General features: G+C 39.3%; 1 protein-coding gene across 5 annotated transcripts; it reads right to left on the bottom strand.

Moving 5' to 3' along the window:
* LOC121329258 (alkaline phosphatase-like) lies at window positions 1–24,813 on the bottom strand. 5 transcript variants are annotated; one of them, XM_041274763.1, is made up of 14 exons: window positions 24,598–24,813; window positions 20,681–20,717; window positions 13,837–13,916; window positions 10,290–10,460; window positions 8,939–9,058; window positions 7,387–7,502; window positions 6,852–7,026; window positions 5,603–5,778; window positions 5,053–5,193; window positions 4,647–4,716; window positions 2,722–2,856; window positions 1,946–2,137; window positions 1,195–1,314; window positions 1–679 (listed from the first exon to the last, which is right to left on the bottom strand). In XM_041274763.1, the coding sequence occupies exons 4-14, from the start codon at window positions 10,357–10,359 to the stop codon at window positions 396–398; spliced, it is 1,599 nt and encodes a 532-aa protein (XP_041130697.1). In that variant the 5' UTR covers window positions 10,360–10,460; window positions 13,837–13,916; window positions 20,681–20,717; window positions 24,598–24,813; the 3' UTR covers window positions 1–395. The 5 variants fall into 5 exon arrangements, with proteins under 5 accessions (XP_041130697.1, XP_041130696.1, XP_041130700.1 ...); XM_041274762.1 differs by lacking the exon at window positions 13,837–13,916; XM_041274766.1 differs by lacking the exon at window positions 20,681–20,717.
* Window positions 24,814–27,630: the final 2,817 nt, after the last annotated feature.

Here is a 27,630-nt window from a genome sequence, read left to right as displayed (position 1 = left end):
CATAACTCACAAATTTTAATACAGCAGATCTTTGGAGCAACAATATCTGCCATCCAGCATTTTTCAATGATTCCAGCTTCGATTAAAATAGCCCCGGAAAAATTTGTGCTTTAAAATGTCCAGGTGTGTTGGAATGCACTCCCAGTCCTATGCCTGCACAGCAGCAGGCTGATTATGAGGAGAGAGAGGAGGCTGCTGAGTGTGGAGGTGAGGGGACAGTGTCAGGGTCAGTACGAGGAGAGAGAGGAGGCTGCTGAGTGTGGAGGTGAGGGAGCAGTATCAGGGTCAGTACGAGGAGAGAGAGGAGGCTGCTGAGTGTGGAGGTGAGGGAGCAGTATCAGGGCCAGTACGAGGAGAGAGAGGAGGCTGCTGAGTGTGGAGGTGAGGGAGCAGTATCAGGGCAAGCACAACAGCAGGCTGAGAACAAGGAGAGAGAGGAGGCTGCTGAGTGTGGAGGTGAGGAAGCAGGCTCCGCAGGGGACAGGGTAGCCCCCTTTGCAGTGCTCTGTGTTCTGCCCGATACAGGTGGCATACGCCATCACATGGGGGATGTAGTTCTGTTCGTGTACTCCGTGCAGCAGGTGTGCCAGGGGACCTTTAGCAAAAATGGTCACGTCCTCCCCACCATGGGTCTCCTGTCGCAAAGGCACCGCCGACTGTGCCAGGTAGTTGTTCTGTTCTGTGGTCAGAGAAAGAGGGATATAAAAACAGGGCTGTGAGTTTATTCTACAATTACTGTTTAAGTTAACCGGTTATTTTATTTAATAATTTTATTTAAGTTAGCTTATTAGCATGTTTGGTGAGTAATGACTGTTGTACTGGATAATAGTGCTGTATTTACCACCGTGCTAAATGAATGCTTACAAAACACTAATGATAAATAAATAACTCAGCAGGTTAATGGAATCGCTTCTACTTGCTCCGTATTTATTTCTTGTTAGTTCTGTTTAAATAGCTGTTTGATTTTCAGTCCTTAACAAATGGCGTAAGCTTAGCACAGTGATACATGCTAAATGAATATGTCAGTGTTTAGTGTCAGGGTCAGGGTTTTCCAAATGCTTCATATCAGGAATAACAGATGCAATGAACTGAAGGTGTGCTTATTCACTACAGTGAGTCTAGTTTATAGCCACAACTGGTACGGGGCTGTCAGAAAACACCAAGCAGAGCCCTGTGTCTTATTTGGCAACGTACTGTAGTCAATGTTGGATATGTTCTCTCTCTCTCCATTAGATAGCTTGAAGCCTGGTCCGTTCCCGTATAGGATGGAGGTGAAGGGCTTGTTGTCCACATCACTCAGCATGGGCGCCAGACCTGCAGAGACAGACAAGACCTCGCTTTTAAACCAGCACGACAGGGATAAAGAAAAAGCCTACCCCCACCCCCTCCTTTCCCGCCACTGACACCCATATACAAATCTAGACTTCAGCAGAACTTTAAAACATTGCATAAATTCTCAGGTAAAACTACAAAATGGTATTTTTTTTCAATGTCTTAGTGTATTGTATTGGTGCCCCTGGACTGCAAACCTTATTCGTTCCTATTGATTTTTTTTTTCTTTTTTACGTTTTGACCACTTTTATCAATTTTTAAATTGTACTCCCTGCCTCAAGATGGCTTCACATGTACCTGCATGGACTTCTCAAAACTACATTTCCTATCATCCTCCTGCTCACTGGTAAATCCATCTCAGTTACATATGTGAGCAGGAGGATGATGGGAAATGTAGTTCTGAGAGGTCCATGTGGGTACGTGTGAAGCCATCTTGTGGTAAAAAATAAACAAAACAATAAAACAATACACACACCTTACGTAAACAGTTTTAGCAACACATGGGAACATGTAACGCAATAAAATAAAAAGGTCCTTGTGTACTTTAAATAACCACTTTACTGTAACCTTTGTGGTTTTACCTTGACAACTTTAGATTGCTGCTTTTACTCACCAAATATTGAGTTTCCACGGAGAGTGTAGCCCCCGAAAGTGAAGACGTGGGAGTGGTCAGCAGTGACGACGGTCAGCGTGTCCTCCTCGCGGGTCAGCACCCCTGCCTTGCCGATAGCAATGTCCATCTCCACCGCCTCATGCAGAGCCTGCTTCGCCTTGCCCTCGTGATGCCCATGGTCGATACGCCCGCCTGCCAGGGCACAACAGATCATCCATTGAGTATACCCATTGAGTATAAAGCCATTTTCTACTCTCCTTCAAAATGCCATGACGTTTTAATTAAGTGAAGGTTATGAAACTTTTGAATAGGCTTTCCACAGTTCAGATCCATTATGGAATGGATTGAGAATCGAGGGTCACGGAATCAGAATCGATGATGTAATACACGGCTTGATTTTTAACCCTATTTACTCTCAATTATCATCAGCAGATTTATTTTCAGTAAGGAAAAACGCCAACTTTAGACTACTTACAAGCCCTTACATTTACATGCCTGTTGTTTATTTCTGGTTAATTCATTTCATTGTGTGTGTTTTTCCTTTTTAAAAAATATCTTTGAGAAACTAGCTTCTTGACTCTTTTAGGTCAGCCCACATGCACAGGAAAAACTGCAGTAGTTAATATATATATATATATAAAATGTAACTACTGACCTTATACATAGTAAAACTAAAACATATTTTTCTGAACAAAATCTTTGTACAATATTTATCCAATTGGAAGTGAATGGAAGAATCCCGTTTGAAAACAGGACTTGCTTCGCTGGCCACTTGCCTTCCACCAGCAGGTAGAAACCCTTTGGGTTTTTCTGCAGGATTTTAATAGCCACTTCCACCATTTCAGCCAGGGAAGGATCCATTTGCTTGTCTCGTTCTAAATCATAGTGCATGTCAACTGGCTCGAACAGACCTGAAAAAAACAATACAGGTCATGTCAGTCCAAACTGGTAGAATTAAGCATGAAATACCAGTGCATTTGTAATTGGCCTCGTGTTTTATTCATTCAGCACATCTCCCTACTGTTCACAGTAGGCAAGAATGAAACTAGCAATTAAACCAGTGCAATGAAGGCAGTGAATTGCAGAGTTTTTTAAAATTAAACGTTTGGCCTGGGTTTTGGTCCAGTTTGTGGAAGCCTTAAAATTAGCTAATATACAATCTGAACAACTTAATGAGGGACAGATATCATTTCGTTAGTGGCTATTACAACGACTGTCAGCTAATGACCTCCTTGAGTGTGTCTTGCAGGGAATCCGTGAACACTTCATTGGGTCTTGCTGCTTAATTGGTCTCCCGTTAATTCTGAAAAGACCTTGTGGGTTTGTTCTTCTGTTTTTCTGTCTTTTCAAAGAGGCTTACTACTGATCGGTTTTCAGTAGTGTGCACTCTTTCAAATTGAAGTAAAAACAGCACATTTCAGAACTTTCCAGGCCATTGTATTGTGCCACATTGTAGCCCAGGGGTAGAGGTAAGTTAAAAACAGATATGACATACCACATCTACAGATCTTTCACTACTGTTGGCCCCTTCATGCTGTTAGTCTATTTCTGTTCAACGTCTCTCCTCCTGCATTTTATAACCATTACCAACTGATCTACAATGACAGTGCAGTAGAAGTGCCATTATTATGGCAGCTTCAATGGGATGATACTGGTTGAATATGACCACAGTGGCAGCATATTTTGATATGCCAATCACAATGGTATGGTCCAATACTGGTACAGTCTACTCCGCTTAAGTGTATATTGTTTCAGTGTATATCCTGCCTAAGTGTATTCTGTTCCAAAATCCATTGCCAATGCTGCATTAAATTTACCCCATTCAAGTGTAATATTGTGAGTGTATATTTTGTTTTACTGTGTAACTGTTAACTAAGCAAGTGCATTGTAACTGGCAGCAAGGAATAGGTGGTCTAGGAAAGCTGAATCGCTGGCATGAGCGATCTGTTGAGTTCTTTCCATTAAGAAACAACGCTGGCAGCCACCTAGGCTTCTGTGGCTTTCATAAGTTGTAGATTTGTTAAAAAAAAGAACATTCAAAACAACTGGTTGTCAGAAATGCAAAACCCCAGAGAGAGAGAGATAGACCACAGTAGGGTCTGGCGTCTATCTTGGACTGGTTTCACACAAACCTGACTATTTCTGAGAGAGTTTTGTAGTGTGTTATTTCCCAAGCAGCTGGTGCATTTTTAACACTAATTTCAGTATTATCACATACCAAATGGTACCGTATTGTCCTGAATATAAACTGAAGAGTTCCTATAATCAAGGTGCAAATAAAGATGCCATCGCTATACACAGGTGGACTAAAGAACTATTAACAACATCACCAGCTTACTGTGGATTGTTTGGGGTCAAGTGATCAGAAGAATATAAAATACATAGCTATGTAAGAAATTAAAATCCTTTATTCTGCAATCCGAATTTTCAATCAAATTTGACTATGCCAGTACTAACCTGTGAACAAATATATATTTATGATATTACGTTATGGAGCTCTTTAAACAACTGGCTTTAATCATAAAGGTTTTAGTACAGAGTTGGAAAGTAGAAATGGCCAATTTGTGTTTTATACACCTGGCCAGTAAAGCAAAGGTGAAAGACCCCTCATAATATAAACCAAAATATTAGTTTAAAGAGGCACTTGAGTGAGAAGCCTTCAATAGGGTATGGAAGGCAGTTATTTGTAACCACAACCTACCCAGTAAGTAGTCCACATTGGGTGGATTCAGAGCTAATAGTTGGTTCTTGTTCCACACATAGTGAGCAGCCTGGAGAGAAAAATAAAATCAATCAAATGAATCAGCGGCATGGGCACTTCACAAGCTTTCATAGAGTAAGATTAACCAAGGCTTTGCAATCCACATTCCTATAAGCATTATCTACTATCTACCACTTTACTCTAATCAAGGATATGTGAATTTCAAACACAATGCTATAGATCCAAAAAAAAAATGCTGTTCCTGATTCAAAAAAAAAAAAAAACACGGTCGAGGGTTTGAGCTAAAGCAGGAAGCAGCTGGAAGTCTTCATCTTTAGCGCTGGACTTTAAACATGCTAAATTAAAATGGCCCATTCCCAGTAAATTCACTGTATCTCCCCTCTACCTGATTGCCCTTTGAGCTCTTCCACTCATCCACAAGCCTCCTTCCATCCCGTCGAGTGCCGTTGGCTTTGTGGTCATCGGGGTACTCAACGTCAGGGGTGTTTTTGGGGTACATGTACTTCCGCCCCCCTCCCATAATCACCTGTGAATACATTCAAGGAGGGAAGCTTCAAATTAATTAGCTTCTTCATGCAGGATTCAGCTGGGTAAGGTCAGCAAGAGTTCTCAGGAGTTAAATTGCAGAGACCAGTTCCAGTTTACTTATTCGCAAAGTTAATTTCACTGTCATTTTGTAGCATGTGGTCAATAAAGCACCCTCAGGGGAACAACCCTGCTGGATTAAAGTTCAGAGTTACAGAGTGGTGGTATTTACATCCGCCACTGTTTAGATCATTAAAATAGACCCTTTGAGTGTGTTGAATTCCAAACTTGGAAAATCTGTATATTTTAACCATGGTTATCATTCCTTTAAAGATCCCAGTTTAAGGGACATGCAGTATAGCAGAATGTCATTTAAGATTTAAAAGGCAGAGGTGATATTGTCAGCATACATCGATGTTGGGTATGTTCTCAAGCAGCTGTCGCGCGATGTCCTTGCAGCCTCCTTGAATTGCTTCCGGGGGCATCTCCCCATCCGAGTACCAATCACGATCCACGCAGTGGGCGTAGGCAGCACTGGGCGTTGCATGGTTCACACGCGTCGTCGTGACGATGCCTACTGATTTGCCTGAGAATGAAGTAAATAAAGAAAACAGCTCAGGCAGAGAGGCCTAGTGAGAGAAAAATGAGCTGCAAAGCAGTTTAGAGTAGTAGACTTGGTTTATTGGTTTAAACTAATGTTCTAGAGGAGATTGACCTTGGGGTAAAGTATCTGGAAGTCCTTAATAAATTATTAAGAGTTAGAGATTGCCAAAAACAATAGCTCTAGGTGCCCTAGCTAAAAAAAAAAACATACAAAAGAAGCAACATTCGAATTGGGCTTTTCAGATGAGCTACAGTTTAATATTTTATAGCTATTTTTTCAATACAAAGACAAAACTAGAAGGCAATGACCATATTTTATATGCATTGCTCCAGGGTCTTGTTAGACCTACAGCTGGGAAAATACAACTCACACAAAAGCACTTACCATGCCAATTCTTCACAGCTTGCTCTGGCACAACCACCCTCACAGACTACCTAATGAACTTGCCAGATTGTGACTGTTCTGCTCAAAGCCCTCACGTGGCTATATCCTCCCATTTGATCATTAAAATGTTCTTTTGAAATGAGTCGAGGTCTGACACACACACAGATGTAAAATTGGCACCCTCTTGAGAACCAAAACAAGTACTAAAACACTTGTTCTAGGTTTAACTGCTCAGCCACGTCTTCTGTGATACAAAGGGGTTGTAAAGTGAGTTGACCACCTCTGCTACTGTGGAAAACCCTTTGGTTTGATGTGTCTCCCTGTGAAATTGGTGCTCTATATAATCACTGCATAAAACTTGTAGCTGTAAACTCCTTGACCCTGTGTGAACCATAGTGAGGACCCTAGAATCCATTGATTTCTTATGCGTACCAGTGTGCTAATGAATCAGGCCCACTGTGCAATATTTGCACTATAGCCATTCTGTTGCCATGTCTGGCAGTACTTTGGTCTGCTGATGAGTTTATTAAGAGAAATTCACTGGTATTTTATAATGTATCCCAATGAGACTTTTCAGCAAGGGAGAAAACATTTCAAAACACATGTTTTGGCATAAATAACTGAAGATCTGTTTTGTTTCAGAGGAAGAACAAGAGAATTCAGTCCCTTACCAGCATCCTTCGCCCATTTCAGAATGGAGGTGACTTCGTTTCCAATGGTGGTGTTGCACTGGGAGCGCACAGCTGCTGCACTCACACCCACAGTCCCCTCGTTTGCCTTCACCCCACACAGGTAGGCTGTGGCTGTCCCAGCACTGTCAGGCACCTGTGCGTTTGTGTTGTACGTCTGGAAGGAAACAAGCAAAAGAAATTAACAACCAATGAGTTGACATTGTGAAGGGTCACTTCACTAGCACACAAAACAAGACCATTTTCCTTTCAGTATGAAAGAACCTTTCAAGAAAACTTCTGCTTTGTTATATATTCTAAGTGCAATAAAACAAGCACTGCATTATATGAGTTTAGTGTTGACAGGCACAGTGGTGGGAATGCTTCCCCTCACAGCTATGTAAGCAAGAGAGTGTTCCCCAATGCTGTCTGAAATACCCCCTTCCTACCCCTTGCTTCTCCCAAGCAGCCTGACTATTGTGTCTGGAGTTACTGGGAGCTGAAACCATCCAAATGTGCAGGATATGAGAGCAGATACCTTAGCGAGTGCCACATAGGGGAACTTATCCATCTCCAGCTGTGTCTCCTCACCGCTGAAACCGTTCATCTGACCCTTCAGAATGCGGGCCGCTGTCACCGTGGGAATCCCCATGCCTGCAAAACCCCACACTTCACTTACACATTGATGTAACACATTACAGATGCACATTTCAAGGAAAGGTAAGTCCCCATACCATAATCCACAGCATGTTCCTTCTCAAACTGTTTGAACCTTTTTTTGAATGGGGGGCCCAAAACAAAAAAAAAAAGAATGATATATATATATATATTTTTTTGTATTTCATTGAAACTGTGTTCAAATACCTAAGTTTGAGAATTACTACCTTAAGAAGTAGAAGTACAGCTGCAAAGGGATTCTATTTACCTAACAAATAAAACACCGCTTGTCATTCGCTTGAGAGGCATCCATTTAAATCACTAAATTAAATGACTAATATTAAGAAAAATGTAAAAAGGACAAAGTTATCCAGGGGTTTACAGTAATTGAAACAATACTCTGTACCTCTGGAGTCTACCACGAATCTACCACACTCTCTCCCTCTTCCTCAGCCAAGAACCTCAGAGTAATCCTGGACCCCTGCCTCTCCTACTCCCAGCACATCTCCATTCTAGCACGCACCTGCCGATTCTTCCTGATCAACATAGGAAGAATCTGACGCTTCCTCACCATCTACTTCTCGCAACTCCTTGTCCTGCCCCTGGTACTCTCCCGCCTAGACTACTGCAACTCCCTCTTGGCCGGCCTCCCTGGGTCCGCTACCCGTCCACTCCAGCTCATCCAGAACTCCGCTGTTGCCTGGTGTTCTCTCTGCCTCGCTTCTCCCATGCTACTCCACTGCTCCGCTCACTCCACTGGCTCCCGATCACCGCTCGCATCCAGTTCAAGACTCTTGTACTCACCTACCAATGCCTTGACCAGACTGCAGCTACCTCCAGAAACTCATCGCTCCCTACACTCCCACCCAACCTCTCCTCTTCGCCTGCACTAGAAGACTGGCTGTACCTCCTCTACGCTCCCCTGATGCTCCTCCTCAAGACACACCTCTTCAGACAACACCTGCAAAACTCAACTCTTCCCTTCTGTACAATATAGTACTCTGTCTTTAATGAACTTTAACTTGCTCTTATCTGCTCCCTATTTTACTGTATTTAATCCTGCACTCAACCCAATCTGTAGTATTTTGTATTTCACTTGCACTCGTCTCTAACCCTGACATAACTATCAACACTGTTATCTGCTCTTGAATTAAATGGTACTGAGTTTTGTATTTGCTCTTATTAGGGCTGAAGTCATTGTATTTTGTATCTTGCTCTTAATTGTACTGTAATTCTTGATATGTACTTTATTTTGTATACAACTGTAAGTCACCCTGGGTAAGGGCGTCTGCTAAAAAATTAATAATAATAATAGAATGTAATGCCTGAGGATCGAACCCTGGTCTCCAGCTTCAGAAAACAACTTGCTCTACGCCAAAGGCTTCATTTTCACAATGCAAGCGTCGCTCAGTGTTAAAGTCAGTAGAACCTACCGTCACCCAGAAAAAGGATGGCATTTTTCGCGACGTTTGTGTTGAGGCGTTGCAGGGAAAGAGCTTTCGTGAGAGTTCTCTGAGCCCAGTCTCTCCAGAATTTGGGGTCTTTCTCTTGTTCTGGAACAAAAGCAGCAAGTAAACACACGAATGAGTATCCTGACAGTGCAGAGTTAGCACTGAACTGGTCCAATATTATGCACACACTGCCTTCAAAACAGTGCTATTTTCTGACGTTGTGAATCGGTCAAGACACTTTTCTGTTTTCCAGCTTGTATTGCTCTCTTTATTGTCTTGATTTTATATGTGTGTTAAGGTATTGAGAAAGACAAGCCTGCTGTGCTGGAGAGTTGGTAGTATCAACACACTGTAAGGGACTCATTGCTATATTTGTTCAAGAAAGGTGGATATGGTAAAGTAGTTTACATTTCAGTTATGAGACTGAAATGGAAAAATAGTTAACTCGGAATTGCACGGCATATGATAGTTAGTTCCTTCGCTATTTAACTAAAAATACCTAACTGTAGAACCAGTGAGGCAGATGTTTTGAGTTAGCTAGTTATATTTATATAACAAAAGAAGTAACTGATATTTCCATTTCAAGCTGAGTAGTAAATGAAAATAAGATGTTTTAATTATATTTCCAGCACTGATTATATCTGGAAAAACATTGCATGGAGTTATCAACTTTCTCTAATGAATGTAAAGTAATATATATATATATATATATATATATATATATATATATATATACACACACACACACACACACACACACACACACACACACACACACTCCCTTAACGGTGGTCTGATCACACTCCAATTTAGAATGTGAGAGGTTTTAACAGCTCTCCAATCACGGAACAGACCCCTCAGTTTCCCCAAGGACTGAATTAAACAGTCAATTAAAGCACTTTCCTTGTCTGAAAATGCTTTGTGAGAAACGTAGATTTGTGCAGATGTTCTGTGCCACAGCTAGGTGGGTTCCACACTTGGGAACAATTGTTGCAAGCAGATCAGAAGTCAATAGCCTTTCAATGTTTCTGGCATTACAATGGTATCACCATGTATTTTTTTTTTTTTTTTTCAGTAAGCGTTAAGGCATATTTATGAAGATCTTTATCTCAAAGTGCTAGAAGCCATTCATTTTACAAAACCCTAATTCGGAAGGGCAAAAGCAAACTTACTAAGAGGATTAAAGGAACTGTAACATTGTAATACAACTTGCAGTTACAATATATTCTGTGAGATTTCTTGCTAGTTTTATACCGTTAATATTGTCTTCTCTAAGTTTGCCTTTGCCAGTTAAAGTCACAGAAATGCTGAAAGAAATGTGACAGAAACTCACCAGGGAATTGTGGAATTGTTGCACAGATGTAAGCAAAGCTGGAAAAGAAGAGTAGCGCTATTCCATTCATCTTGTCCTCAACCAGTCAACTTCCTAAAGCGTTTAGTGCAAAATGTATATATTCTTCAAAGCAACTCTAATTACTATCTGAAGATCCGTTCATTCTGTACCCTGAAGGGAAAACAAAACCACAGCGTTAACACAAGCTTGTCAGCTGAGGCAACACAAGAGTTCTGAGCTGGAGAGAGCAAGAGGCATGGTTAACATCAGTTACAATGCCAGTAAGGTATTGAAAAGGAGGGTACACGACCTCCTTGGGTTTTTACAATATGATGGAAACATTTGATGGACTATCCTTAGGAATAAATTAGAAATGATAGCATCGCTAGCCACATAGCACCTTTTTAAAAAAAAAAGTCCATTCTATGAAACACAGAGCCATGCCGCATTAGCACAACATGAAATTGGTGGTATCGCTGATTTCAGAAAAGAAATGAGAAAACTCCTAAAAAACTTTCTTTTTTATTATTATTTTTTGTTGTTGTACGTAGGTTTACTTCTAACCTGTACCATATGGATATGGAATGCTCTGATTTACATCTAAAATATTTAGGGAAAACCTCCAAAAAAAAATGGATGAGTAATCGGCCAATGTGTTAGTTGCAAATTATAGACCCTTAAAAAAAAGAACACAAAGCTCAACCCAGACAGATCTGGGTTCTCTCACTGATCCTGTTCTTCAGAAACAAGGATTGTGTTATTTTAGTGTGTCAAGGACATTTTAATAGGATTTGCTCCATGCAGTGAGTCAATATTTAGAGGGGATTACAATTCCGAGTTATGTAAAGACATACCATATCTACAGGTCCTTCATTACTGTTAGCCCCTTCATGCCATCTATTTCTGTACAGCGCCTCCCCTTGCCTCCTGCATTTTATAACCCTTACCAACTGATCTACAATGGCAGTGCAGTAGTAATGTCTACATCTACAGTGGGATGAGACTGGCTGAATAAGACCACAGTGGCAGGATTGTCATATTTTGATATGTCAGTCACAATGGTATGACCCAGAACTGGTACAGTCTACCCCACTACAAGCATAAGCCATTACCAATGCTTCATCATTAAATTGACCCAGTTCAGGTGTAATATTGTAAGTGCATATTACTGTATAGCAGTGATACTTTTCATACAGTTAGCTGAACACTGTGAACTGATGTGAACAGGCACAGGTGTCAGGAATGTGAACGCTTTCAATACATGACCACACTGCAAAAAAAGGCAACTGAAAGACTTTTCATTAAGAGGCTGTGAAGGATTATGATGAACACAGCGTTTGTTAAAGGTGCCTTGATAATGATTTCTGTTCAATTTTCAAGTGCACGTAGATGTGTGATGAGAATGAATACAGCTTTCAGAATGAAAATGGTAAATTGTCTGCAAAGTATGTACACCGTTGAAGAAAAAATGATTTCCATTTCATTCTTGAAATTCATTCATTGTACATTTAAATAAAATAGGTTATAAACTGTGTTTTGTTATTCAAGTAAAATAATAATCAAATCAAAGGAACAGTTAACCCTTAGCACTGTAATGTATTTTGTTACCAGTACAGTAATATTTTATAAGAACTGCAATCGCAGATCACCAATCCGCTTAAGTGTTTACTCCATTTAAGTGTAGAAATATTTGTGGAAAATATGCTCTACTCTGATGGAAGAACACAAATGGAAGAATATCAATACCTGACAGAGGTCTAATACCATAATCTTTAGAGTATAAGGTGCACTCTTAGTATTGCTGCAAGTTATATACGGGTTACTTGTTATATTTGAGGTGTGCTGTATACTTGGGTTATAGTATTCTATATCGTAAACTATGTTTTTGCTATGGTAGTATATAAGATGCTTCATATGAGTTATACACAGGGCTGTAAAAATATGTTATATTCTTAAAATTACAGTATGCTGGTTAACATTTTTCTGGGTAATACACTAGTTTAATGATTTTTTTTATTTTTTATTTTTTTTAAACAACTGCAACCAATGAACTTTGTACAAAGCTTGATTAGGTTGATTAAGTCTGACGGGCTGATGACATTTTAATTGTTGCTTTGTGGTCCTGGAGAGACCGCTATGGTACAGGTTTAGGTTAATGCAGCATTTTTGTTTTTTAAATTCATGTTTTAGGCACATCAGCATAAAAACTATCGATAAAACATTGAAAGACATTACACAGTAAAGTACAAGTTACTGTCAACACAGTCGAACTGTGAATGAACCGAATTACATTGAAAAGCAAGATATCACCATATCAACTACTCAAACATGTCAAAATAAATAAGATACATTTTATAAAATAAACTTACATTTCTGACACAGCACAATCACATGGAAAAAAGTACCATTTGATAATATTCCTCCGAGCTTTTTCTTAATCAAGCATCAAGCATTCAATTATTTCTAAAATTTCAGTCTCTTCGACAAAAACGAATATATAAATAAATAGCGATGGACTGACCTACATTGCGCTCCATTACCCCCACCCCCCCCACACACACACACTCGTGAGTGCAGGGGTCATCAAGAGGTTACTGCTTCACAGGTTTTCTACACATGGTGGCCCAGGCCAAAATGACAATCACGACAGTGATGATAGCAGCGTAGATCGAGAACAGCACATATCCGACCTCCACAGGTTCCAGATTAAACATGGTGATGCAGTGGAATCAGGAGAAGGGTCTGCGTGGTGAGTCAGTTACTGAGTGCTACAGACTCTAACAGCTTCTTGTTGCACCTCCCAGTCCTTATTTCACCCCAGAAATGAAGTGGGCTCAGTGGAAGAGCTGGATAATACCTAGCAGGGATTAGCATTAAAACTGTTTACTGCTGCAGCAAAAAGCAGATAACCAGCCTCTCAATCTCCAGGGTTAAGCGCTGACGTATCACATGCGTGACCTAGGTATGTAAGCAATAACTCGGGACAGGGTGTGCAGTGAGACATATCTTCCGCACTCCTGGGTGCGTTGTGAGGCACGAAGCCGCAGGTCAAATGCCTTCGACCACCGAGCTCGGAGCGGTACAGTAACTGTCACCGCGGCCGAAGAGATCAAGATTTTGAGATTGTAAAGAAAAAATTAATTCATGACAGTGAATTATCATACATTTACTTCTACAATCCTGTTTAATTTCTGTCAGCATTTGACTATCAAAGAAATCGTGAATATCTATTAGGCCCGAAGTCCTTAACTGATTTTGACCAAGACAAGCTTTGATCTTCAGAGGGGATTCGTCTCTACCCTTGCAGAAGGCTCTTCTTACTGCATCACAGCATTTCATTCAATTTCATGCATTTTATAATGTTTTTTTGTGCCTTCATAGTTGTGGGCAACGACGCACACACTGTAGTGAATCATTCAGAAAACACATAATAGGATAATAAACAGTTAAGAAATGTGATATTAGGAAATGTGGATGATAGGTATTCTCTTTATTCATCCGTCTGTTGTTTATTAGCAGTTGTTTTTGTCCTTTCTATGCCACGCACCACTGGATAAGGAGTCCACTAGGTGGTATGGTGGAGTTAACAGTCGCCTTTCACTTCCAGGACCTCAGTTGGATTCCGAGCTGAGGGGAACAAAGATATATTCTGGTTATGTTCCAATTTCTCCAGTGCCACTTTCCAAGAAAAATGTTTTTGAACCCCAAAAAATGAAAAACCAAAAAACTAAATGGCGACCTCATTTCACCGCAGGCCTGGTAATCGCTCCAGCCCATTCTCTAACCCTCTGACTGTGCCGACAATTGTTGGTTCTTTACTGAGTGATGAGTCCTGTTCTAGGACACAGGGTCGGATTGCTGCTCGACCACTTGAGTGAGATTGAACTAGAACACATGAAGTGATTAGGGACCAGGCAGCAGCAGAAACTTATTTCTACAGCGTTGTCTTTAAAATATCGGCACATTCCACACTCAAGAGTGAAACATAAGCAAAAACAAAAAGGGGGCTAGTGATGACATTGCTAGTGCTATTGAGAGAGGAGTAAATGGAAATCTGATTCAGGGAAGCCATTTCGCAATCGTGTAAAAGATTGTTACAGTTTGAACTGTTAAGCTTAGTTCATTAAAAACAAGAAAGCACACAGACAGAAAGCAAGCATTACAAATAAACAGACAGACAGACAGAGGCTCAGCTCTAACCCTGACCCCGGCTGTTGAAGCTCAGGATTATGTGCTATTGAGTTGCATGAGCTGTTATAAAGGTCATTATAATAGGATCTGAATCATGCAGCAAAGCAAGATTTAATAGCCAAAATAACGACGATTACCACAGTTAACCTTGTACTTGGGTTACAGTTATTCCAAACGCACTGATAGTTCTGGTTAGTGATAGTTCTGGGTAACATTTTATAATGGCATGCTGTAATGGGATTGTTTTGTCCTTTTCTAAACTACTTTAGCTAATGCACCACCACTAACCAGCACAGAGTGTCTGTTTAAGTCTGGCAGATTGAAATCCGGCATATGAATTTCTGCTTCATAGTACATCAGGGGAGGTTTGGGTGAACCAGAGGATCTGGAAAATGTGTCACGCTGCATTACACACAACGACACAATTAAATATGAAAGCTTCTTACAAGGCGCTCCAGATTTGTCTTACAAAAACAATCCTTAGTCTATTTATTTAATTCAATGTTTATTTTTCTCATCTCATTGAAGGCCACGGTCTCAGGCTTCTACCTCCCCTTTTCTTTCAGCAAGCATGTCAGGAGCTGCAGCAGCTCATCCCACCATCTTGAAAGAGTCACAGTCTTGTGTTGGAGCAGTCCTATAAATTTCTTAAATGAGCGTCAGTTAATTTGTCACACCAAGTTGATGTATGCACTTCTTTCTTTCTTATATATTCTCATAATAATAATAATAATAATAATAATAATAATAATAATAATAATAATATAATACATACATACATACATACATACATACATGCATACATACACTTAGAGAGAGCCATAGCACTTAACAGTAAAAGCTCGTGAGAAAAACAACGTTATGATCCAAACTCAAGACACACTTCATTGCTCTGGCTTAAGCTGTTACACACAAAAGTAGAACAGTTATCTGTAATCCCTTCAGTCAGCGAATTCCAAAACCAGGTTGGGACCACACAGCCAAAAGAACAGCCACCAAATCTGTCCTGTTTAAATCTTGAACACCAGCAGCCTCGATGACCTGGGCTGGTGTCCAGGGACATAAGGAGATAAAAGCTGAGCAAGGTAAAAAGGGGATGAGCTATGCAGGCAGTGGTCAGTAAGTTCATAAACGTGGGCTGCTCTCGACACGCTCACAAACTGGACACTTAAAACACGCACACAGAACACTTAAGTTTATATCGTTTCATTGTATATCCAGCCTAACTAAGGGTATTCAATTCCAAAATACAAAAACCATCACCAATGCTGCATCATTACATTTACTTTGTGATATTGTAAGTGTATACTACTGTATAGCGGCTATACTTGTCATACAGTTAGCTGAACATGTGCATTGTACACTGATGTAAACAGGCACAGGCCCCGGTGTCAGGAATGTGAACGCTTTCAATACATTCCTGCTTTAAAGAGGCTGCAAAAAAGGAAAGACTTTTCATTAAGAGGCTGTGAAGGACTATGATGTGCTAAAATGAGCACAATGTTTGTTAATAAAGGTATGTCTATAATGATTTCTGTTGAGTTTTCAGTTCGGGTAAAATGACATGCAGATGTGAGACGAGAACGAACGCAGCTTTCAGAATGAGTGCTTAATTGTCTGCAACGTGCATACAACACTGAAGAAACAGTTATTTCCCTATAATTCTTGAAAGTAAAAAGGGCTATTTTGTGACTGTGCATCGATGTGCATTGTTTGCCATTCACTGTACACATGTATATTAAAAAAATGGTTATAAACTGATGGTTATGTGTTTTCTTATTCAAGTAAAATAATTAATTGTCAGCTTGCATTAAGTGAATGCTTAAAGAAATGGTAAATACTGTAGCGTAATGCATTTTGTATTATTTAACAACAAGAACTTGGATCACAGATGTATACTCTGCTAAGTGTGTAAATATTCATGAGAAAATAGATAATACACTTAAACAGGTTAGACTGCAGTTACAAAGTAATCAGAGCACAACTGATTATCCCCCTTCACTGATACATGCCTATCTGGGTTACAAACCACCCTGCCTACAGCTTGGACTTGCCACTGTAGCCATTACACATTACCGGGGATCTCTCACCCTGGCCCCACAACCTAAGCCTGAACTAACAGAAATTATTCATGAGTAAACTGTGAATTAACCAGAAATAGAATATCACAGTACTGTATTGCATTGGAATTGTAAAGCTTTTTTGTTAAAAACTGATTTTCACAGCCAGTCTGCTGGTGAAGAAGCAGAGCAAACCCAGAACCACAAAGAAGAGGATACCGGAGAACATCGTGGTGAGCAGAACTCCGACCTCCTGCGGCCCCAGAGAAAACATGCTGGCATGGGTGAGGGGGGAAAGGGGGCCAGGGGGTCTTTAATCAGTGCGAGACAGAGATCTCCCCAGCCGTGCAGACTCCCAACAGCTTCAACAACCTCCTCCTCCCAGTGTGCTGTCATTAACCAGCCCCAGACATAGTGTCACAGCACAGCTAGATAATACCTAACAGGGATTAGCATGAAATCTGCTAGCTACTGCAGCACACAGGTAAATAACCCATCAGCACACATACTGTTTACATACAGTACGTTTTCTTGTGTTTCTATGACTGCTCTCAACTTACACCTTGCAAACGACAAGTTGAATTAATTTGGAATTTGTGCATGCCTTTCTAATGGTCGTGGAAGAAGCACTCACAATCTCAGATTGTTATAACAATAAACAAATCACCTGTGAATGGGAGCCTTTGTATTTTTTTTTTTTTTTTTTTTTTTTTTTACTGCAGTAGAGATTCCATTTATAATATCACAATATCAGCCACAGTATGTTGTGTTTATAAAGTCAGTTATGTTTAAGCTATTAAAACACACAGCCCAATGTTTAATCAGTATATTCGCCCTTTCAACCAAATATGTTTACTGTAGAAAGTCTACTTGTAATCTACTGCATACCATTTCTCATTGTTAGCAGCGCTGTTAGTTTATCTAGCATCACCAATTATTCAAAAACAAAACTGAAAAAGTATGACGCCTCAGATTCTTGCAAGAGCAAAGCACCCTGCAGGCAAGTCTGCAGCTCAAACATCTGGAGTCCCAGGATGAGGAATAATTTATACCAAGCTAAAAAAAATGGCAAAGTATGTTGCGGTATTCCCCTCAATAAAATTGAGGTAAATGATATATGCAGTTTAATTAACCTGTCCTACATCTTCTAACTAGAAACTGGTTTGCCACAGATTGCCACTAAAATGCAATGTTTCACCAGCAGGTTTCACACACTGAAAATGAGGTCACTATAGAAGGCCATCTTCTAAAAGGAAATGCTACAGCATGTAATGGGTTACCCAGCCAGGTACTCGACGATGAATCATTGGGATCCTTAAAGACTCGACTGGACAGTTTTGAGATCAACCAGCTCTTTCGGGTGAGATGTAACACAGAGGTCCTATTGGAAGTGACTGAATAGTTCAGCCCAAGGTCTCTGGAAGCTGATTTGGATAAAAGCGTCTGCTAAATGACTAAATAATGGGAAAATAGAAGATCCCTCCTGGGTCTTAATATTTGTTCCAGTAGGAAACTACCAATCTAAGTTTCAATAAACTCAACATGCATATGGAATATGAATACAGAATTGCAATGAAAGGTCTACAAAGCACCCCAATTGCATATCTATTGTCTGTCTGTTAGCATGTAATGAACTTCATATCAATTGAAGACTTATTTATGCTACTCAAAATTAAATGGAAACATCTAAAAAAAACTAAAACAACAATAGTTAATAAAGAATGGCGCACAGCACCTTTAAAAAAAAAAAACACTAATCTAAAGATAAAACAGACTACCAAAAAAAACCCAAATATGCAATGTTCTGAAATGCTTCGCTGTAAATATTTGTGTTTGATCCTGTGTGAAGATCCTGGGTGGGTACAGCATTACAAGTTCTGGTTAAATCAACTTGATATCCACCTTTAACGTACAACAAGTGGACAAATTGACTGTTCTTTCCAGTGAAGGACAGGGTTTGATCTATGATGACAGGGTCTACAGGAGATCAGAGGCAATGTAGAAACACCTGCCATAGCACAGTCAATGGGGGTGTAGGGACACCCTGGGCACGTGGACAGCAAAGGTCTGGGCTGGCACCCAGTCTGTAGGGCGTTTAAATATTAAGATCTGTATTTTCAAGGTGTTTTACTGCAGTCTTTAATTAACTCCTGTTTTTTTAAAGGAGAAATCTTTTTTTTTTTTTTCAATGTTACAAAATTAAAAGCAAAACTTAAAATATATAGCTTAGTTGTTTGCTTTTAGCTTTTGTAAAATTGCAAGGTGTTTTTCTCCTTTCTTGGTAGAACTGAAGGAAAGGCATTGAAAAAATATCCCTAAATCGCTTCAAATGTGTTGTGGTGATGCGAAAGTGTAGCACTGAAGAATCTGCAAGGGGTCTTTCAGAAATTCTCTCCTCTAACAGCTTTAAAAAAATCTATTTCATGTTAATGATATCTTTCCATTAGAAAAAATGTGAAAACCTACACAATGACGACAATATATGGACTGATTTTGTTAGTATTATGTGCTTTCAAGGTTTTAGGGCAGCTAGAATTCTGTCATGTTGTATTAAGAATAATGTCAAACCAAACATTATTTTGTCGTGATGGGTTTATAATAAGTATACAGTCAGTGGTCTGTGGGCTTGCCAGCTGTCTAATATTGACAATTCACTATAACAAACTACATTTTCAAAGGATGACTTTAAAAAGTAATACAAACATAGGAAGATAATAGGAGCAGACCCAACTGTGCTGTTTGTGCTATAGTGATATGAGGGGGTTCATTGCATGAGAACTGCTGTACACAAGGACAAACATACAGAAAGGTTTCTAAACTTAAACTGCGCCCTTGACTGCTTCCTCTCCAGCTATCTGCCTAGAGCTCTCCACTTTGTTCTCAGTAAGAGCACAAAGCCTGCACTGTATTTAACTAGGAGGAAAGCCAAATGTGTTGCCACCAATGGAATCTCTCACTCAGTAAACTCTCCAAACTGTTCTTCATTGTGTTTTCAGTGGGGAGGGTGTCCTGCGGCACAAACAATTTCCCTCCCCTCTTCAAGGTCCAGGATACACTCCTGCTCTGTGGAGTCTCTTCCACAAGAGATGCCAATGATGGCTTCAATGCAATCTCTCTATAATTGTCTATTGGTATGCTTTAGATTATGGGATATGAAGTGCTGTGGTAATAACGTCGATGCTGCCATGTAATTACATGGAAATAGCCTTGTGAACATCTTGTTATCTGATGTAATAACAAGACAATCAGGCCATTTCCATGTAAATATAAACTCCATTGCTAGTTATATAAGAGCAGAAACCATCGGCAGTTATCATTTTATTACCATGTAATTTTATGGTCATATATGCCTTGTAATCTAAAGTACTGCCATGTTATCCCCCAAAAATGAATTGGTGATCGCCAAGACTGGTACCTTAGAAGATTCTCTTTTCAATTTCATTTTAGTTTCCTTCACTACACAGGTGAAACCATGTTTTAAAAAAGATATGATCAAACTAGATCGCCAACATTGCAGCTTTAACACAACCTTACAAAGCAACTGTGAGCAGACAATAGCCACAGACACGGTTAAACGAGTGTGACGCATATTTGATTATTTCATCTGATTTGACTTGTATGTAGGTGAGCACATTGTAACCTGCCCCCTTATCATCCAAACAACCCCCTGCCCTGCATACACACACACACACACACACACACACACACACACACACACACACACACACACACACGCACACACATACACACACATTTTGTACGGAAAGAAAAAATATGGCTTGGGTGTGAGGAACTGTACAGGGAGATGCATATTTTAGTGCATATTTTTCTTTTCTTTGGCACTGTTCCCATTTTATTTGTCTTATGTTTTTGCTTGTATCTGACATATCACAAGAGATGGATCATGATGATGGTAGATCGTTCATGGAAGGTTTTATTTGGCAGGGTCAGCGGGATATTTACAGCAATCTGTCTGGAATGTTTAACTGTTTCAGAATAAAAACAGTATCCAAAGTCAGTATTCAAAATTGCAGAACATAGTGCTCGATAAGGGCCTAATGTCACAGTTTACTTGCAAATGAAAATGCACAAAAGCAACTAAAGATGACAGATTCTAAAAATGTTTAATGAATACATTACCATAGCTTGTCTTTTTCTGGAGGAAGCGCTGTGTAACCTGCACAATAATAAAGACAGAATGATTTGCTATTCCAAAAAAAAAAAAAAAATGCCAAGTACATTGTAACATTGAAATCGTGTGTGACCGGTAAATGTATTAATTTGTTACATACTTATAAAAGGAAATTGATTACATTCTTAATACAAGGGTTGTAAAACGCGATGTATCTGGGTAATAGATACCCTGACTGTATATAACAGATGTGTTTAAAACACAGAGGCAGCTGCCAGCCATACACATTTGTTTAAGATTCAGAATGATGTCATTGCCACTGGAACAGTCACAGACACAGTCTGAGTGTTTTGCTCCATTTAAATTGTAATTTCAAAAATCCTTCATCGTGTTATTGTATTTCAAAAAGCTGGTTAGGTACAAGTTGAACACTTAGGTAATGGTGTGGAAAGGGCTAAAACTTGTTCAGTTGACAGATTTGGATACTGGTAACTAATAATAATAATAATAATAATAATAATAATAATAATAATAATAATAATAATAATAATAATAATAAAAATAATAATAATAATAATAATAAACACCTGCCACAACAACCTGCCACCGTGGGTATTTTGATTGGGGAGAGGAATACATTCCTTAAAGAGTACTTTCAAATTGCATTTATTATCATTAAGTGCCAGGACAATCTAGTACACAGCAGTGTATTACCAGCAAAACAATAAGAAACCTGATCCAAAGTGGCAGTGGCAATAGAGTAGAGGCAGCGACTTGCTTCAGCTAGTGGGTGCTTTGAAATGTAATGCACACACACGCTCTTCACTAATGTCCCAGTTTAAAGACATTATGCCTCACTGTAGCCCTCGGGATGAAATGGTCAGCAATCTTATTTACATCTGGTCAGGTCTTGTTGGACATTAAGGACAGCAACAGGATTCAGCCTCGTCTGTCCCATTGATGACCGAAGTCTTCTGAGGCTGGAGAATGAGTGTTCTGCAACGCAGGATGAAACACACGCAGCTACAATATTTCTGATTGTCAAGCATCCACACTGCAGTCTGACAGAACTGTGCTGGCAGGGACTGAAAAATGCATTGTGGAAGCGAGCTGGACCTTTTCATTTTAGCCATGTCTTAGATTTCAGGGCAACATTTTTAACTTGAGAGATCATTAATAACCTTTATCAGGTGCTGAGCACCCATGGGTGCTTGAGCCCCGCAGCACCCATGGAATTGGAGCCTATGCAACAGGAAGCGATAAGAGGGGACCGCCAACATAATTTCAAAGGTAAGCAAAGAATTATTGTTGGCTAACTTCAAGAACAACCTAACTACAACACTGATATTACAACTTGAGCTGCTCATACAGGTATCTCCTTATGTCAAGTTCAAGCATTTATAAGATTCAAAATGACAGGTCGTTTCCATGCTCCTTTGATCATAACACCATATCTCCACAGAACTGTAAGATAGTAGGGCATTGTGCTGAGGAGAACTCATGCCAGTGCAGTATATATTTACTTGTGATCCTAATCTTTCTTCAGTCACTGTCTTACCCTGACATCATTTCATTCACACCCAGTTAGCAAAAAGAACCGCTTGGAACTCAAAGACACTGTCTGTGATTACACAGTCACCAGTCCATTCACACTCAATGCAACATGCTTAGTCCTAATCCTAATATGGAGGTTGAATAGTAAATACCATGCAGTCATATAACTACTGTCAGCTACAGCGTGAAACCTAGGTTTGACCTCGGTAGAATGCCAGCTCCTGATACCTGCTAATCTGTTCATTTGACCAGGATTGCTGGTTCCCACCCAACACTAGTGGTTATTCAGATAAAGATGCACTGGTGTAAAATGTCGCCTATGCACACTCTCCAAACTCTGTTTGTCTGCTGTTTGTACCTGCAGTTAGCTGTGGTCAGACACAAGCTATGTTTCCATTAAACTTTTTTAATGCTCTAAAACTCATCAGTATTAGAAAAAACTTGTCTGTGATGGAAACAGGCCAAATTCGGTTAATTCATGTCAGCGAACAAAAATATATATGTTCAATATGGGTGGATAAAAATGTGTCCTATACGATAAATTATGCGCACAAATGCAATGGAAATACTTTACTAGATAATTTTATGAGATAGCTATACTTTTTTTTAGTAATATGGTGGTGTTTACGTGGTCAACGCAGCTCATCTCCACCGGAACACTGCACGGAATTAAAACTTAATGACACATATCACATGTCAATCAATCTACCGACTACCGCTATGGCCAAAAGCTTTGAATGTCATTTTAGGACTGAGACATAGCGTAATTAAAAAAAAAAAAAAAAAACTACATGAGCATAATTTAGATATTTTATTTAACACCATTTACTCAAATAAACTACAAAATTATATCGCAAAAGTCTACTGGAAGCCATAATAGCAGAAGTATTTCATGTCAGTTTTTATATATGAAAAAAAAAACTACAAAGCAGTACGTAATTCAATATGTTAACGTAACATTATATTCAACAGCTTACACTGGACATAGCAACATTGGTTAATTCTATAGGGTGCTGGAAAACTTTTGGCCACAGATATAATTGCGGTCATTCAACCTAAACAACACATATCAAATGCAGGGGTCGGCTGAGTCGTGTTATGAGGGACACCTTACAAAATACTGACTTTACTAGACATGATCATATATTTTGTCCGTTAGTCTTACGTACAGTTAATTATAATATAAAATAAACACAGCCTCTCTCATAATGCTGTGCTTGTATTACTGACGCACTGTCTGATTTAAACCATATTATTTTCTGTACTGGAACATCATTTTGTTAATTTTCCAAACAACTGAATATAGCTGCACTTATATTTTCTGCATTACAGCCGCCACATATTTCTGTTAGTTTAAAAAACGATGGTAAATATTAAGTTGACTCGTGTCTTTTTGGCCAGTGCTTTCAGCACAATTCTGCACAAAATGGGTAGATCTACCGCTGATTTCAGAGTTTAGCTGAAAGGCAGAGCTCAAATTTCTCATTGTTTCTGGCAATTGTGTGTACAGTGCGGTCTTTGGAAGGCAGAGGAATCTGAGTCATTTTTTGTGGCCATTTCTGTAAAGATGCTACCTGTTGTAAATCACAACAGCTTTGGCCGAACTACAAGACAGCTCATTCTGTGCGTCTTTTTGCTCCGAGTTTACAAACGCATACACTCCTTAATATCCTGAGTATGACACTAAACGCTGCGTAGTGTGGACGCTAACCGTATTTAGAACTTCTAAACCGGTTTAATGGCAGTTAATCTGGTTTAAAGGAACAGTGTGGACAGGGAAAACTGCTCAAACCGGTCTTAGTTTGCTCCAGGATGTTTGCTGTTACTCACCTTGCCTGTCTGAAATGTGCATTAACCTGTCTTGCATGCACATTGTGAGGGAGTGCTAATTAAAAAAAGCAAAGTGTAATAAAGCATGGTGAAAGAACAGTATAGTATAGGTGAATATTGTAGAATAGCGAGACATGGTACCACATTAACATGGCAAACTAGAGTAACCATGGAAAAGCATGATAAACTGCATGGTATCAACAGACTGGTTAAATAAAAAAGTCACAGAAGAAAGAAAATGAATACAAATTGGGTTTAATTATTCTTTTTTTTTAATCATAACGTTTATGAAAAAAATAAAACATTATTGAAAAAAATAAAACAAATTCGCAATCGAGTTCTGAATACTGGAGTTGAAAGTCAGCAAACTTGAAAAGGGTTTGCTTTAAAAAATCTAGTGACAAGAAATTTGCCATGCAAGGACAAGTACCGTACACGGTGTACCACGTTTTAACTTGTACCGCAAAATATAGCACCACGCCGGTTCTTAATAAGTATATATACTTATTACCAAAATATATATATATAAAAGCAAACTTACCTGAAAATATCTCTTTAAAGATGATGTTCTTGCAAACTTTTTATTCAGTGGGGACTAGCTACCGCTCATAAACCTGCTTTAATACTCCACATATGGGCTAAAAGTCGCTGGGTTGCAGGAGCGCTCTTGAACAATCACACATCAATGTCTGAATCAGCCAATTCTCGTCTCTTTTACCCTGGCTGCTTTGGTCGGTCTTGAGCAGCGGGGAACCCCTCTAACTGTGCAGTGGAATAAAACGTAGACCACTGGCTCCTCCTGCCAATGCTCTGGCAAATACAACACTGGACTATGGTAGTGCGGGGGGGATAAATAATAAAAAATGCAACCGCGCCTGCAAATGAAGCAAAAATGAAATATTTATGCACAGGGGATGGGGGTTGTATTATTTGGTTTTTTTTTCCCATTTCTGAATTGTTAAGCGTACCCCAGATTAACCCCCCCTGATCCAAATCAGAAGGAAGATGTTACCATAACAGATACCATTAAAAGCCTGCTACTACTATATTTTCTACTGGTATTACTCACTCTGGTTTGTTGACTGTCCAGTTGGTTTACCCTGTGATTTCTTCCCACTCTGGTCATGTATGCTGCTACCTGAATTCATATTGCATTGACGTTACAAGTTAGATTCGGTCACAATGTTCAACACACCAATTGTAGGCGCTCCATTTCAAAGAATACTGCTGTACACTAAGCATTGTCTTTGATGAATGTCACTCCAGAGCAATTGAAATGCTTTGCAGTCCTGTCATGTCCTGGCTGTTGTTAGTGGCCCTACAACCTAGTGTTATGGAACATGTTTTTATTTCATTTTTTAAGCACTGTCAAAGGTAACATAAATACTAGTATTAGTATTAAAAAAAAAAAAAAAAAAAAAAAAAAAAATCATATTAAATAGTCGTTTTAATTCCTGTACAGTTTATAGTTAACACCATTTAATGTTACAACATGAAAAACAAACAGTGCTTAAAATACAATAAATGATATTTCTTATCTGCTCTGTGGAGACGATGGTTACGAGGAAGAGTTTGCTGAATGTATACACCTTGCAGCAAGAAGAAACTTGAAAATACATCAATTGTATCTTAAAAAAATAAAAATAAAAATAAAAAATTATAAATTTGATGTAGTTACTGCAGCTGACCACATGATGTCACCTTATGTTCGTTTATGACAGCCGTATAACTAAGTCAAATCAAGTTGGTGTTTAAAAATCAATGACAAAATCAAATAGCAAAAAAATACATGTGGAAAGTAGTGGATGTTTCTAAAAGTATAAAGAATATATTTATCTTAAATACCGCTAGTATGTAAAAATATGTATTGGATCCTAGCCTCCGAAAAAAATAAAAAATAAAAAATAATCTATACATCACAAAGTCCCAATGCAGCGCTCTGATGTATCAGAACTAATGCAAGTAAAACAACGTATGTAAATAGAGACTTGCTGAAGTTACCAAACACAGTGTGTATTCCTACATCACAAACATATACATATACTGTATATTAGTATGTAGCAGTATATACATAGCGGGGCTATATCGAGAACAAACGTGTACTTTATGGTAACAAACATGTCAAAAATGCCCTCCCAGTATTATGCGGAAGCGCTGCTGCATTTAATCACCACAAGACGGCAGTAGTGAGCGCTGAGCCTGTCTTTGAAATCCCTTCTTTGAAGATAGCCATTGATACCATTGCTAGACTGCATAAGCATTTGCTGAAACATTTTGATACCAAAACTATTGTAGTTTGACAGCAGCCAAATGAAAAAGTTAGGAGGAATGACTAGTACTGTAACAGCTCATGGGTGTATTCAGCTATCAAAGTAATCAACATGCCTTTTCCTAGTGCTATACTGAATCTTTCAGTGGTGTCATGTATTAATAACTTGGAAAGCAGCAGCAAATCCAAGGCATCTTGAATTAGCTTTTGATCTACCAGTATGGTCCCACCAGTGTCATACTTCACTTGATGTGTGTTTTCAATCCTCTTGCCTGCAGTATTGATAGAAGTGCCCTGCAGGATGCATTCTGTACTTCAAAGACACTCGCAATAGTTTTAGCCTTTGAAGTTTAAAATACCCAGTGGCTAGCTGCAAAGATTCGTTAAAATATCAGGGTTCGTTTTCAATAGGCTTAACTTATAGTGTGGATAATTGAGTCTCACCCTGAAAATAACAAGGATGCACAGCAAGGCAGCAAACCCTGATACTTCAAGCCTTGCCTGCTTCAGAAATATAACATTGCCAGTCCTGCCAGCGTTGCTCATTAGAAGTATTGTTTGATTTTAAATAATAAATCTCCTGCTATCGGCACTACCGGTCCGTCATAACCCAATTAAACATTACGATCTAGGGTGCCTGCCTTGAAAGCATACAATCACAGTAGCTATTAAATCTACTACTGTCGTTTAAGTTAGTTAACTGTTGTCTACTATAACATTAAACACTTCCCTGCTTTGAGAACTGCATCGGCTCAACTGAAGGGGGCATGCAAGTCTTGTCAGCCTTTGAAGACTGTTTAAGGAGGCTGTGCGGTCCAGGGATTAAAGAAATGGCTTTGTAAGTAGGAGGGCCCCGTTTCAAATCCCAGTTCATTGTGTGACCCTGAGCAAATTATTTAAGTGCTCCATCTTTCAGGTGAGACGTTGTTGTCAGTGACTCTGCAGCTGATGCATAGTTCATACACCCTAGTCTCGTAACTTTTAAAGTGCTTTGTGATGGTGATCCACTATGTATAAAAATTATTATTTCACCAAGTTTTCAGTTCTTGTTTGAATAGGATTTGTTGTTTATGTGGTACTGGTATCTAATTGCAATAAATAGATCACCCTTATAACTGGTGTTCATTGGCTTATGTTATAACCGATTTCAGGGCTGTAAATAAGACTCCAATTCCATAGCAGTTTTCAGTTCTTGGTTTTACAGTGAGTCTAATAAGACGTGCCTGAGCTTGTTAATCAAGTACCTGGAATGGATGAAGTTGTTGTGCAACGGGAGTCTGATTTCTATCCCTGAATTTAATTATT

The sequence above is a fragment of the Polyodon spathula genome, chromosome 16 (genome assembly GCF_017654505.1).
Source record: "Polyodon spathula isolate WHYD16114869_AA chromosome 16, ASM1765450v1, whole genome shotgun sequence".
In the NCBI taxonomy this organism is placed as follows: domain Eukaryota; kingdom Metazoa; phylum Chordata; class Actinopteri; order Acipenseriformes; family Polyodontidae; genus Polyodon; species Polyodon spathula.
Note: the sequence above shows the minus strand (reverse complement) of the source record. Positions and strands in the feature narration are given on the sequence as shown.

Excerpts from the sequence above, each read along its gene's own strand:
- LOC121329258 (XM_041274763.1), bottom strand. The coding sequence starts at position 10,359 with ATGAATGGAATAGCGCTACTCTTCTTTTCCAGCTTTGCTTACATCTGT. Across the intron at positions 7,503-8,938 it reads CATCCTTTTTCTGGGTGACG|GCATGGGGATTCCCACGGTG; the intron begins GTAGGTTCTACT and ends GGGGTTTTGCAG. Across the intron at positions 5,779-6,851 it reads GAAATGGGCGAAGGATGCTG|GCAAATCAGTAGGCATCGTC; the intron begins GTAAGGGACTGA and ends CTTCATTCTCAG.